At 46.6% G+C, this 14,899-nt stretch overlaps 1 protein-coding gene across 2 annotated transcripts in view; it reads right to left on the bottom strand.

The window, feature by feature from the left end:
- The window catches only part of NR6A1 (nuclear receptor subfamily 6 group A member 1), a 209,601-nt gene extending 200,500 nt beyond the window's left edge, over nt 1–9,101 (bottom strand). For both annotated transcript variants that reach the window (XM_081236919.1, XM_081236920.1), the window contains exon 1: nt 8,868–9,101. In XM_081236919.1, the coding sequence (XP_081093045.1) occupies nt 8,868–8,967 (100 nt within the window). In that variant the 5' untranslated portion in view covers nt 8,968–9,101. The remainder of the gene's footprint in view (nt 1–8,867) is intronic.
- Between the last annotated feature and the right edge of the window lie 5,798 nt (nt 9,102–14,899).

Genomic DNA, 14,899 nt, shown 5'->3' with positions numbered 1-14,899 from the left:
AATATTATATAATAACAACTATATAAATGTTAGCTGCTGTTATTATTCAATGAGAACACTAAAGTTCAGAAAAGTCAAGTGACAAAGTCACACAGGTGTGATCTTTGTTCTGCCACACTCCAGAGTCCCTGCTCTTTCCCTCTCACACAATCTAACCAAAATCCTTCCTCCTTTGCTGAGACTACTACTGCGACTTCCAAAAAACCAAAGCCCTCTGAATAGATATCAGTGGGGGGTTTCCCCCAGGTGGTTTATTATCCTGCTAAAAAGGCATTTTTGAGGAAGGACTGTAAGGCTAGAGAGAAGCCTCCTAACAGGTTAGATTTCGAGAGTACAGCAAAAATATGGAAGAAAAAAAACAAATCTGCCTCAGTTATCAAGCTTAGTAATTAGCACGATTTAACTCATCTGAAACTTGAAATAATATCCAAGCATTAAAATGAAAAAGGCAGGGGCTTCCCTGGTGGCGCAGTGGTTGAGAGTCCGCCTGCCGATGCAGGGGATACGGGTTCGTGCCCCGGTCCGGGAAGATCCTACATGCCGCGGAGCGGCTAGGCCCATGAGCCATGGCTGCTGGGCCTGCGCGTCCAGAGCCTGTGCTCCACAACGGGAGAGGCCACAGCAGTGAGAAGCCCACGTAATGCAAAAAAAAAAAAAAAAAAAAATGAAAAAGGCATGTATCTTCTCATTACTAAGCTGCTCCCCCACCCCACCCAGAGAACACAAAAATGCTTTAAAAGCTACATTATGTGAAACTCCAAGAACATCAAGATAACTAAAGAGCTCTCAGGAAGGTAGCCCAAATATCACATGATCGTTCATCATCCACCAATCTTCATCTTAAGTTCTGATCCAGTTACTCCTTACTGTTACTCACATTGTTCTGTGACATTTCTTCTGCCAGCAAGCTCACTACAGGATGAATTCTACCTAGCAACTACCCTAAGGAGTAAATCCCTAACCCTTTAACAACACAGTAATTGACTTACACTAAAATGTTACTCACACTAGGAAAGGGTATTCTTAACACCAGAAGAGGAGATACTTCTCCTATACAGATTTTATTACCACCTCTCTCAGTGCAAACCAGGTTAAAGGAAAACCAATCTACAAATTGACTTTGCCAAAATCACAACTTTAGAAGGCTCTGTGAAAGCCAAACATGTCTACTGAAAGCAAACAAGCAAACTATTCTTTTATTTTATGTTCATAATTTTGGGTTCTTTTCTTTTACTTATTTTTTAATTGAAGTATAGTTGATTTACAACGTGTTAATTTCTGCGGTACAGCTAAGTGATTCAGTTATACATCCATATATACATTCTTTTTTTAAATATTATTTTCCATTATGGTTTATCACAACTATTCTTGATGGAAGTTTTAAAAGGCAAGATAGGATTTTTACCTCATAAATTTTTTTTTTTTTTTTTTTTTTTTTTTTTTTTCCTGTACGCGGGCCTCTCACTGTTGTGGTCTCTCCCATTGCGGAGCACAGGTTCCGGACGCGCAGGCTCAGCGGCCATGGCTCACGGGCCCAGCCACTCCGCGCCATGTGGGATCTTCCCGGACCGGGGCACGAACCCGTGTCCCCTGCATCGGCAGGCGGACTCTCAACCACTGCGCCACCAGGGAAGCCCTGTATTTAATTTTTATAGCAATGATTCTTATCAAGTAATAAAGTATTTCTGTGTTGTCAGATTTATTTCCACAATTATAAATCCACCCTTGGTGAGGAAACAGGTTCTACTGGAAAATTTCTAACACAAATAATTAACAGTTAAGCAACAGATTTCATGTAGCAGGTAACAAAAGCCTTATCAGAGAACTCAGTGACGTGAACTTCTTTTAGTCTCTAGTAAAGAAAACTTAAAATGATATGAACTCATTTTCATTTTTTTTCCTCCATAGCCCCTTTACAGAGTTTTTAAAAAGAAAGAAAGGGGCTTCCCTGGTGGCACAGTGGTTGAGAGTCCGCCTGCTGATGCAGGGGACACGGGTTCGTGCCCCGGTCCGGGAGGATCAAACAAACAAAAAAAAGTTTAATTAATTATGTCCTTTTTCAAACAATGGTTTTAAAGGGAAAAATTAAGAACACAGAAATTTTGACACTACAATGATGGGATTGAAGAGCAAGCATTCACAGACCTCTGAAATGCTTTTATAGACAGACACAAAATTCCCTGATACTATGAATTATAAAGAGTTGAGAAGGCTATCTACCTCTTCCACATGAACAATTTAGTTGTGCATTTCTCTCTCTCAAACTTATAATTCTTGAGTATATTTTCTAAAAAACTACAAAGTGTTTCCAATGCAAACAGTTGTTCAAGCAAGTATCTATGTTTGATATATCCTTTGCTAATATCACCACTGCCATTCCAATGTGCTATAGCTTATTACTCAAACAATTCCATCATTATTACCAATTTCTCTTTATGATTTCTCACTCTGAAATGAGAGCAAAATCACTACTCTGGTTCAAACCACCCACAGAGTGTATCTTCAAATCAACTGCCTGGATTTGTTTCCAGAATACATTACATGTTGCTGCCTAGGGAATTGGTTTAGGAAACATTATACTTGGCAGCTGACGTATCAACAGTGCCCGTAGAATTGACACCAACCTAAAGGCCAGAGTCCATCCAGAAAATAGAAAAATATGCTGCTACTGCCATCTGTGGTTTATGCTTGAATAGCTTCTCCCATGTAAACAAACTGAAAGGTGTACGGTTTGCAATTAAGATCCGAAGACTTCATCATTTGAAGATACTTTTAAAAATTAACTCTTAATATAACTGTACAGTTTATTAAGTATATGACAATAAGAATTTGTGATTCTTTATTTGAACTTATTAATATAATGCTGATGGAGAAACCACAGCTATTTTGAATGACAACTTTTCCACTGCATAAAGGCTAACTTTTGTTTTCCCCAAACACACATTCCTAAAGAAATTCAGAACACTTGAGTGCCTCCTGTGGACTTATAATAAGGATAATTTCTCTTTTGAAATAGTCATTGTCAATACTAAAACATCCCCCAAATTTTTAAAGCAAAAAATGTATTTTTAAGGAAATTCAGGAATTTTCTATTTAGACATGAGACTATGCGCCCTTCAAAATAAATTTTAAAGGTTCAATTACCCCTATAATTTTTTTCTAAGAACAACTTCCAAGATGCAAATGAAGCCTCAAAGTAGACTATTTTCACAACTTATTTTCTCTCAGTTTGCTTTCTCAAATGACAACCACTGTAGCTTAGGGATCAAAAGATTTGGTGCTGTTGGGGGTGGGGAAAAAAGCAATTCAGGTCCCCGGCAGCCAGATGAGGAAATCCTGGTTCGCTCCCCAACTAAATCACTGTTAATTAGAATTACCAGGTTACATAGTAAGGCCTTATTTAAATAATCGTAAACAAAAAAAAAATCTGTTTCTTGAAAAGCTGTTCTCTGCAGGCTACTGTTTAACAGCAGGTAGTAAGGGAAGAATGAAATAAAGTAGGAAATGTTTTAATCTTTCAAGTAAAGTTTTCTATTTATAGTTATTTCTAAACCACACTGAAAAGGCAGGTTAGCCACCTCACAATGGTTTTCTTCTAATTTTCCGTTATCTAAGGTCTAACAGTCTTATCTTTTTCATAAAGACAAGCCATGGTGGAAAACAAGCAATAAATAGAAGTCTGGGCCTGATTCTTGTAATACAGTATATCAAAGTTAATCCAGAGTTTGTTTTTTTGTTTTTGTTTTTTTTAATATAAGAATAAGTTCAGACGAATCTGAATCTTCGGCTCTAACAGGGACGCAACAACCGAAAAAGAATTACCTGCTCAGTACTTCTTGCTGACTTTAAATAATGGTGGTATTTCTGAACCCTAGTTATCGATCAAAGGCATCCGTAAAGCCTTAAGAAATTACCTGAACCAGGAAAAAGTTGACCTTAAGAATACAAAAGTTTGAAAGAAAACATTTTCTTTCACAACTTGTTGGTCTCAGAAATACTTTCAAAGTATTACAAAGAGTTGGGTATATTAGATCACTACCTGTGTGGACATATTCAATAGCTACCTTCTATTTAAAATTGTTTCAAAGACTCTTTTATTCTTTGCTGAAATGCAAGATTTATCTGTTGATTCAGAACTTCTGATTTTTCTGTGAACCTTTTTCACATATAAGACGACTGGTTCACACAAAATAAGGCATTTTTATTGTCCTAGTTTAATAGAGTAGATTTGACCAACAACGTAAAATTTACTCGTAAGTGGCATCTTCCCAAATTTAACTTTCAACCTAATTATATAAATGGAAAAAATACTTAAATGGAAAATGTCATTTAACTTGGCTACAACACAAAAGTATACAAGAACCAAAAGTTATGACAAGGCCCCAAAGTCCTACATGAGCTTGCTGAAAATAAAGTCTCCTAATGTGGAAGGAGGGATCCTGGCTTTTGAAATTCTGAAGCCAAAAGCTACCATCTGAATACAATTCATTAATGGGCCAATTTATTCAACACAAACCAATAAATACCCACCTAGTTATAGAAACAAAGTGATGGTGTCTTAATACAGGATGAAACTCACAAATACAGCCCCGGGGCCCAGAACACGCAAGCATCATTAGCAATTTAAAGCCATCTTGCACAACAGGCACTAGAAGTGGTATAGAAACTTCCTTTACCAATATCATACTTGCAGTTGGCATTTCTACCCTCCAGTCTCCACTAACCTAAACCTAGATATTTAAACCTTTGCTCCACAACCCCAGGAAAAAGTGGAAAAATTTGAGAAACCAATTAGTTATGAATAAAATACAGAATACATGATTTGGGCATATTTTAGGAAATTTACCAGCAGTTTTTTCATTAACTCATCTCCCTCCTCCCCCTCGCTAACTCCCTTTCACATGCTAATTCATGCAGTACACACACACACACACACTTTTGCTATAGAATTCAGAATGATTTATGGATCAGGAACATGTCATGTTCATATTCTGATTACATGAAACAGAAATGCTCAGAAAGAAGATAGTGGATGGTAAATATGAGATTGGAAATGTGGTCATCTCACACCTCAGCTACTCAAAATCACCAATGAATCTGTTCATTGTTGCCTTTCACTGTTCTTTGGAGGTCACAGAACCTACTAAAAAAACACCTGTTTGGGCTTCCCTGGTGGCGCAGTGGTTGAGAGTCCGCCTGCCGATGCAGGGGACACGGGTTCGTGCCCCGGTCTGGGAGGATCCCACGTGCTGCGGAGCGGCTGGGCCCGTGAGCCATGGCTGTTGAGCCTGCGCGTCCGGAGCCTGTGCTCCGCAACGGGAGAGGCCACAACAGTGAGAGGCCCGCATGACGCAAAAAAAAAAAAATAATAATAATAAAAAAAAAAAACACCTGTTTGCTGTTTTACTAAAGAACAACAGTACTATAGTATGTTTTTTTTTTTAATGGAAGTAGAAAATTCTGAGGTGACTCAGAACTAACTTGATCTTTAAAGTCACAGAACTGAAAAGTTAGACTGTCATGGAAAACATCTGCTAATGTATTTTCAGGGATAAACATTCGGATGCTATGGTCCTAGCAAAAAAAGGGCATGATGTTATTTAGTGAACTCTCCAATTCCTCTAAAGTGTAATTATATAAAACATGCCTTTAATTACTTAGAGTGGCTTATTATCTTCCTTTGCTTGAAATATTTAAAAGTCTACTCCCTTATTCTCTTAAAATAAAATGAACAAGTGCAATATTCAGCATATACTTCCTCAAATCATTCATCTTCCTTTAAAATTATGACTAAGTGAGTTCATGTTTGTCATCAAAACCTAAAAGCAACAACTGAAAATATCTAGCGCAGTCAGCACAGGGAATTCCTGGAAGGGTGATGGTGCATCAAAAGGCTACCAACTCTATTGCAATAGAATAATAAGAACCATTAAAACCACTTAAAGGACTGTAAATTCAGCATCAGTGGCATTTCTGGCAGGAAAACATTTCTAAAATTCCACCTCCAGTTTATTTCTTCATGACACAAACCAAAAGACCTCCTATCTAGATAGCTATCTACTGCAAATAGTTCATATAAAATAGAAATCAGTCGCTAGGATAAAAAGCCAGGAGAATTCATTTTCTCTGCTTGGAACCTAAGCAGTTTCATTTACTTTGGGAGAAAAATATTAATTAGTAAGTGAATGAGAAAAAAAAAAAGTCCCACCATTCCAAAGATAAACTTTTTTTTTCTTTTTTGGTAATTCTTTTGTGAGCATGTTAAGTTATAAGAGATAATGAACATAAATTGTAAAACAGTAGACAATGCTCATTTTTACACTAGAAAATAAAACTTCCCACAACAGTCTAATGTTTCACATATTTTCTTTAAAGCCCATCAAACTGCCAAAATTCCATTCTGTTTTCAACAAAAAGGAAATATTTGTAGCACTAAACTGGACTGATGCCACCTTAGCCTAAATGTATTGCTTGATAACATTCTTTTACATGGTCCAGACGATTGAGGAAATGAGGCTGTGAAAGGGAAATCTGATTAAGAGTTAAAATTACCACTGAGTTCCTTAAAATGTACTAATGAATAATTAATAGCAAATGCAGTTCCTAGGCTTCCCTTACAACGATATTCTCAAGTAGAACTAAAAGTACTGTCTGTAGTACAATCCATCAGCTACGTGTCGCACAGGTGGATACAGGAAGTATAGACACACAGAAAGGCATTATGAAAATACACACACTAATATGGGCCGTAACATAGATCTGGGACTTGGGTAAAAAAATCAGCATGATAAATTTTACATCACGATTTACAACTTTAACACATTAACACCAAACCAAATCACCTCTTAAAAAGCTCACAAGTCCAAAGCACTAAAGAAATCCCTTTGTTCCTATGATACTGTCTCCTTCTACCCTAACTGGATTCCAGCCTCCTCCTTTGTGACACGGGATTTTATTGATCTCAAACATGTTCACATTCAGAAATTAGTCTCCAAAGACATCCCAAGGGACTGCCAGCCACCTAGATACCACACATCACAGACATCTCAGAAAAGGACAAGAGCTCTGAAAACATATCACTATTTGGTCAGCAACATTTAGTGAAGTTAACCAGGCTCTCTTCGAAGCAGACTTTTCCCTTAACTGGTAAAAAAAAAAAAAATACCAGATCTACTCAACTGGCAATAAATGTTTGACGAGTTAATAAATTTATAAAGGCGCAGATCCACCCCAAGATTTCCCCCCTTGTGTAGCTCCTCATTCATTCAACAACTGAGCGCCCAAGTGACCTATTTTCAGGTTACTTTCTTCACACCTGCCAGGTCACTGTCCTGATTGAGAAACTTTTGCTAAAGCAATTAATTTTTAGTGCCTCCTAACTGTCCCGGGTGTTTGCATTCAATTTGAAATCTGTTACTTGTTAGACACTGTTCGGTCCTAGATCTTTCAGAGAATTGCGCGTTTATGGCGCAGAGAGGGGAGGAGACACGGATCTCCGAGAGCCTGCCCTTTATTCGGAAATGAGGAGATGTGAAAGGTGGAAGGCAGGGCAAATAAATAAATAAATCGGGTTTGCCGCCGAAGCGTTTGCGGGCCGGTACGAGCACCCTTTGTAATGCAGGCCTCCCGGGGCTATCGCCTGCGCTAATTGCTCCAGGGCGCTTTCCAAGTTCAAAAGTTCACCTTTTACGACCTCACAAAAGGTCCTTACACGTTACCAATAAAAACATTCCGCGGCAAACACTGAGGGGGAAAATATCAAACAGATACAAATAAAACACCCTGCGGGGGTAGCAGAGAGCCGGGGGGAGGAGGGTGAGTCGGGCCCAGGCACCCGAGGAACCTGAGGACTTGGCCCGGACGTGGGGGCAGGGAGAGAGCGGTGGGAAGGGCCGGGCCAGGTGAGGAATCCTCCGGGCCTGGGCTCCGGGATCGCGAAAGGGAAGAGGAGAACTGAGGTTGGGCAGGCGCGGGCCGGGACAGGCGGGTGTAAGAAGGGAAGAGGCAGGTGTCCCGGGCACCCGGTCGGGCCGGAGCTCTGAGCCAGCGGGGAGAAGGGGCTGAGCAGGGCGGGGTGGGGTGGGGGGCAGGCGGGCAGGAGAGCGCGGGGAAGGAGCGCAGAAAGGCGGGGTGCGGGGTCCGAAAGGGAACCGCTGAGCCGGTAGCTACGGAACTGGGGGTCGGCGCCGAGGTGGAGGCTGGGGCAGCAACGGAAGCGCGGCACCGCATGAGAGGGAAAGAGGCTCCATAAAGGTGAGGGGCAGAGAAAACCAAGGGGTCGAGGGTGTGGCGGCGGCAGGGCGCAGAGGGAGAGTCCGCGGAGGGAGGAGAGGAGGGACCCGCGTGGGGGAGAGTTGTGGGGGGGGGAGGGGAAGGGGCTCGTCGCCGAAGGGACCCTTTGGGGAAGAGACCCCCACAGACGGGTCCCCCGGGGGAGGGAAGGGGAGGCTCGGAGCAGAGGGAACCCGAGGGGGAGGGGGGCTTCCCCAATGACGGGACTCGAGGTGAGGGGACCGGGGAGCGCGAGAGGGGCCGGCGCAGAGGGGACCTGAGGGAGGGGGGGAGGATTCGCGCAGAGGGACGGGGGGAGGGGAGGCCTGTGCTGAGGGGACAGAGGGGAGGGGAAAACGAAGGTCGGGGTGGAGGGAACCAGGCAGGGGGAGGATCCGCGCGGAGGAGAACCGGGAAGGAGGGGGAGGAGAGGGAGGGTCCGCGCCGGGGGGAACCGGGGTGAAGGTCCGCGCTGAGGGGATCCCGGGCCGCCGCGGCTTCCCAGAGTGAGAGTCGGCTGAGAGGAGGGGAATCCCCGGGGTAGGGGACAGGAGGCTGGTTCTCGCCCGGCGAGACTCTGCACGCCCCTCACCCACCGTTGCGCGGCGGCGGAGGGAGCGCGGCGGGCGGCTCCAGGAACCCCGCCGAGCCCCCGCCGCCTCCCCCTCCGCTAGGCGGCCGTTCGTCCCGCTCCATGCGGTGGTGCTCAGGGCCCGCGCTCGGTTCGCTGCTCCGCCATGACCGGCGCCCTCGTCGTCGTCGTCGTCGTCCGCCGGGGGGGAGGGGGCTGTCAGGGGCCGGCGGGCTGCCGGCCGCGGCGCTCTCTGGGCCCCGAGCCGCCCGGCTCCGCGCCCCTCCGCGCCGCGCCCCCTCAGCACTGGCCAGCTCCCACCCCCGACGTCACGCGTCGCTGCCACGCACTGCCCTGCGGGGCACGCTGGGAATTGGAGTCCGCCGAGCGAGGCCGGCCACGCGGGACCCCACCAACTGAAGGGGTGGGAGGAAGGAAAAGCGGCCTTGAGAAGGGAAGGCCAAGGCCTGTCAAGATCGTGAACCCTGATGAAAACTTCTGGTAAAAATTGAATAAAGACTGCTTCAGGGCCTTCTCTTTATTGTGATTTGTCCATGTTCAACGTCCCCTACGACGCCTCGTATCCCCCCGCCCCAAGAATGAGTCTTTCCTAGGAGGCGGATCGCGAAGGAGCCGGGTGAGCACGTGCAATGAAGCCCAGCCCTGTGGGCGGGGCTCATAGGGGGCGGAGCTTGGGGTATTCACGAGGGCCTTCCTCCGCGGCTTCGGGACAAATTGGACCCGAGATTAAAGGGCCGGAGTTTAACTCGAGGTGACTGCGTTCGTATGCAAATGGAATCTATAAAACTCCGCTTTCCGGGGTACTCTTTAAAGCCTTTTACCTCCGGGTGGGCGGGAAAGATTAAAGTTTCTCTTCCTCTTCTTTCATTCTCCCCCTGCCCAAAGAACAGAATGGCAAACTAAGCTTCAGGCCATTGATGCCGGTAAAGAAACTCAGACTCTTGACTCCTGAGGTCTTGAAGCCCTCCGTTTGAGAGGGTCCTTACCCGGTCTTGTTCGCCTTCCCTTCTCCTCAGCTTTCCTATCTGTCAAATGGGGTTGGAATAGGGACGGGGTCCAATTGGAAGATCCCAATCTCCCCCACACCCGCTCCTTGCCTCAGTTTCCCAGAGCAAAATCCCGGATTTTGCAATTTCCGCTGCTGAGCCCACCTCCTGCGGCCACCAGGTGGCGCGCGGCCTCCAGCCTCTGGGCCTGCCGGGGGCGTACGCCTTCAGCGACCCTCTCAGGAAAGGACTCATCGCGGCTGCCTCCCAAGGTCTAACTAAGCTCTACTTGGCCTGTTCGAAAGCAAAGAACAAGAACGCTCGTTCCTTGCCCGCCTCTACTCTGCCGGGTTATGCTGCAGCTTCCTCACTGGCTGCCCATTCCCCACCCTGACCCCTACCCCGCCCCACCAATCAGTTGGCTCTTCTATGTCATTGCTTGCTTAATTTTCAAGTCCTCATCCTGGCATTCGCACCCCTGCCTGGTCTGACCCCTGCCACATTTCCCATTACACCCCTTCCCTCACCTGCTAGGCAGGATGTTTTGCAATGCTTCCCTGCATTTATGGGTTGGTTGGCTGTTCCTTACCGACACCGATTAACCTGTACTTCATCCTTAATCTGCTCGGGCTACCGTTCTGAGAGATTTACATTAACGCTATGCTCTGAACCTCACATCTGCTCTATGAGGTAGCTCCCATATTGCCGCTATCACACACTGATGAAATCACCCATCAGTAATGGGGATTCCAAAGCCAGTCGGTCAGACACCTGAACCTGAACGCTTGGCTCCTTCACACTACTGGCTTCACCCAACCCAATCCCAAACTCCTATTCATCTTTCAAGATCCTGTTCAAATAGCCCCTCACGGATATTAATATCTCCCACCAGGGAACATCTAGTTCCCCTCTGTGTTCCCTTACTGCTCTGTTGAACTCTCTGAACTCTCTATGGACTGTGAGAAATGATCTCTCTGTGATTGCTTCCCCACTACCGTTCCCCAGCCCCAGAGGGGGAGGGGAGCCCTTAGAGTTGGGGGTTGGGGGGGAGGGAGACAGAGGAGATGGGTCTTCTGGGCCATTCCCTCAGCTCTGGGTTCTAAAATGAGTTAGGACCAGGTGGCCTTCCTAGAGCTAAAACTTGCTTTTGTCACAGACCTCTGGAGGCAGTGAGTTCCCCTTCCCTGGAGATCCAATCAGGGGCTAAGTGGCACTGCAGAAACCTCCGGAAGGACTGGGGTTTCAGTGGTGGATGAAATTCTAAATCGACTCTCAAAGATGGACAGAAAAGTTCAGCCAAATGCTCAGCCCTTGGAAGTAGCTCCTCCTCATCCTTCAGACTCCAGCTCTGTTGTCACTTCCTCCCAAAAGCCTTTCTATAAACTCATTTATTTTATGGTTTTTTTTTTTTTTTGGCTGCATTGGGTCTTCGTTGCTGCGCATGGGCTTTCTCTAGTTGTGGCAAGCGGGGGCTACTCTTCGTTGCAGTACATAGGCTTCTCATTGCCGTGGCTTCTCTCGTTGTAGAGCACGGGCTCTAGGCGTTCAGGCCTTGGTAGTTGCAGCACGCGGGCTCAGTAGTTGTGGCACACGGGCTTAGTTGCTCTGCGGCATGTGGGATCCTCCCGGACCAGGGCTCGAACCCAGGTCCCCTGCATTGGCAGGCGGATTCCTAACTATTGCGCCACCAGGGAAGCCCCCCAAAGCCTTTCTAGATCTCCCTTTTTTCTCACTCTCATCATTATAACCCCAACTGCTGAGCACAGAACCTGAACACAGTAGACACTCAATAAATAATTGCTGAGTGGGTGAAAAAACAAGTAAAACATATCTGATTTTTCTATTAATAACTGCAACTTTGGTTACCTCCAAGCCTCAAAGTCCTGGTTTCTAAGGGGGGAGGAATAATAGTGATAGTTACTACCTCACAGGATTGTTATGAGAATCAAATAAGATGATGCATGCAAAGCAATTAATATAAGGTCTGGCTTAATAAATGGGACCTGTTAACTAATGTTATTTAAAGAGTGGTCCTAATTCCCAGTTACTTCTCTTCTGAAAATGCTTCTTGGGAAGAGTCAACTACCACAAAACTGAGAAAGGTGAGGGAAATGACTGTGTACTGAGACCCCAGCCACTGACTGTTCTAAGCAGATAGGGTCCTGTGAGGTAGGCACTTACTGTGGACCCTTTCCCTTACATTGTCCCCCCAACAATCCTGAGAGGTCAATACTTTTCTCCCCAAATTACAAATGAGAAAACAGGCTCAGAAGGACAGGTGAAAAAGACTCCCCCCACCAGCAGGACAAATGACAAAAGAGCTAGGAAGGAAAATATCTAAGGAGAATGAAGGATCTGGGGGTGGGGGGAGTGCTGAGGTCAGTGGTAGACAAACCACCAGTCAGAGCTACAGCTAAGAACAAGGCAGGTATGGGCTCCATCATGAGGGCCTTGTCCTGTGGTGGGAGAGACAGACACTAATCAAACAAAATAATCACATACCCACAATTACACATAAGTACTACGACTGAGAACACGCTTAGAAGTTCCTGGTGCTATGGCAGTGTGTGACAGGGCTCATTTTGGTCAGGGGCAGTGACCGGGGGATAATGAGCATTGAAGATGGAAGGATGAGTAGGAGTGAGTCACAGTGGGTGGAGAGAGAGAGTTTCAGGGGGAAGGAACAGCCTGTGCAAAGGTCCTGAGGCCGTGTTGAAACAGAAAATTCATTGTGACTGGAGCCTACCCAGGGACAGAGTGCAGGAGACAAGGGTGAAAAGGAGGAAGCCAGAGGAAACCATGGGGCCATGTGGGAGAACAGCCAGCAGGGGGGGCAGAGTTCTCTGATGACAGCAGCCTTGCTCTTCCAGGACCTAGCCAGAGAGTCCCAGCCAGGCTGCATGGGGAGAAAGGGCTGGGAAAGGGAACCCCCACCAGGTTGTTTGTTTTAAGTACACTTTGTCTATTATCTGAATAGATAGGAAACACATTGCAAAATTCCCAGGTTGCAAAAAAGTACTCAGTGAAAAGTAAGCCTTTCTCCTTACTGGATTCCCAGCAGCTGGCTCTCCTCCTTATCCATTAATTGTGTCCATTCCCAGATTGTGCACATAAGAACACACACCATATTTGTTTTGTACACTAATCTAGCCCTCCCCAGGGGATCTCTAGTTATGAAAGAAGCTAATTTGTACTGAACATCTACTGCACATGATTCTTTAATTCAACTGAGAGTTATGGACCACCTGACCTTGTGCTGAGCCAGTGGTTCTCAAATTTTAAATCCCCTGGAGGGCTGGTTAAAAACCACAGATTGGGGACTTCCCTGGTGGCGCAGTGGTTAAGAATCCGCTGGCAAATGCAGGGGTCACAGGTTCGAGCCCTGGTTCGGGAACATCCCACATGCCGCGGAGCAACTAAGTCTGGGAGGCACAACTGCTGAAGCCCGCATGCCTAGAGCCCGTGCTCCGCAACAAGAGAAGCCACCGCAATGAGAAGCCCATGCACCACATCGAAGAGTAGCCCCCGCTCGCCGCAACTAGAGAGAGCCCACACGCAGCGACGAAGGCCCAACGCAGCCAAAAAAGAAAAAGAAAAGAAAAGAAAATTGGATCATTTCACAGCCCTGATTTTAAAAAAACCTTCTTTAAAACAAACAGATTGGGCTTCCCTGGTGGCGCAGTGGTTGAGAGTCTGCCTGCCGATTCAGGGGATACGAGTTTGTGCCCCGGTCCGGGAGGATCCCATATGCCGCGGAGCGGCTGGGCCCGTGAGCCATGGCCGCTGAGCCTGCGCATCCGGAGCCTGTGCTCCGCGACGGGAGGGGCCACAACAGTGAGAGGCCCGCGTACCGCAAAAAAAAAAGGGGGAAAAAAAAAAAAAACAGATTGTTGGGACTTCCCTGGCGATCCTGTGGTTAAGAATCCACGCTTCCACTGCAAGGGGCGCGGGTTCGATCCCTGGAGAAGGAAATAAGATCCCAAAAGCCTCGCGGTGGGGCCAAAAAAAAAAAAAAGGAAAAGAAACACACAGGTGGTTGGGCCCCACCCCTGGAGGAGCTTCTGCCTCCTTAGGTCTGGGTTGAGGCCTTATATTTGCATGTCTAACAAGTTCCCAGGTGATGCTGAGGCTGCTGGTCCAGAGACAGCACTTTGAGAACCACTGAGCTAGCTGCTTGTGGACAAAGTATGTGGACAGGAAGGCCTTATTCCTCTCCCACAAGAGAAGGCATGAACAGACACAAAGAAACACATACCAACAATATAGTTCATAAAGTGATAGATTCCATGAGGAAAATGAAGAGGGTGGAGGAGTGCAGGAAGGGGAAGTGCTGGAAAGTAAGGATAGGGTAGGCGTGGAAGGTAGCAACACTTGAGGGCACAAATCAGTGTTCCTTTTTGAGCAGTTGAAGTTTACAAAGCCAGGCAAGCACACACAAGAGGGGCCTTCTTGGGCTCAGGGGAGGGGTAATCTACAGACATAGTGAGGAGAGGTTAGAAAAGGGGGTCCACTCCCCCTCCCCCCCACCCCCACCCCCACGGCGTGCACAGAGGCAGAAGGACTTGCAGAAGTGACTGAGTCGTCCGCGGTGAGATCCGAGGGCAAATCCGAGAGAGGAGAGTTGGAGAAGGGGGCGTGATCAAGAGCCGTCGATTTTGAGAGGGTAGAGAGGTGCCGCTTTGGGTTGGGTTGCAGGAGGGCCCAGAGACCCCAACAAGGCATTTCCATAGTGAGACTGAAGACCCCTGGAGCGAGGGGATGAGCGGGGAATTTGAGGATTGGCGACCGCAGATGGCTCCTCGGGAAAGTTTTGTTGCTCAGGAAACGGAGGAATGAGGCGCTCCCTCAGGCGGACGGGGAGGGTGTTTAAAAGGTTGGAGGTGCTGGAGTTTAGTTGGGCGTTGATGGGAGGGATCTCGGAGGGAGGAAGAAATGGAACATGCAGGAGAGAGGGGTCTGAGCCTTGAGAAGGGTAGAGCTGGCAGGGTCTGGGTGTTTAGAGAACTCAAAAGTTCGCCTGCCCTGGAAACAGCACTCATCTGAAATTTAC

Source organism: Mesoplodon bidens (genome assembly GCF_964165515.1).
Source record: "Mesoplodon bidens genome assembly, chromosome: 6".
Lineage (NCBI taxonomy): Eukaryota > Metazoa > Chordata > Mammalia > Artiodactyla > Ziphiidae > Mesoplodon > Mesoplodon bidens.
The sequence above is the reverse complement of the archived record's forward strand: the minus strand, read 5'-3'. Positions and strand labels throughout refer to the sequence as shown.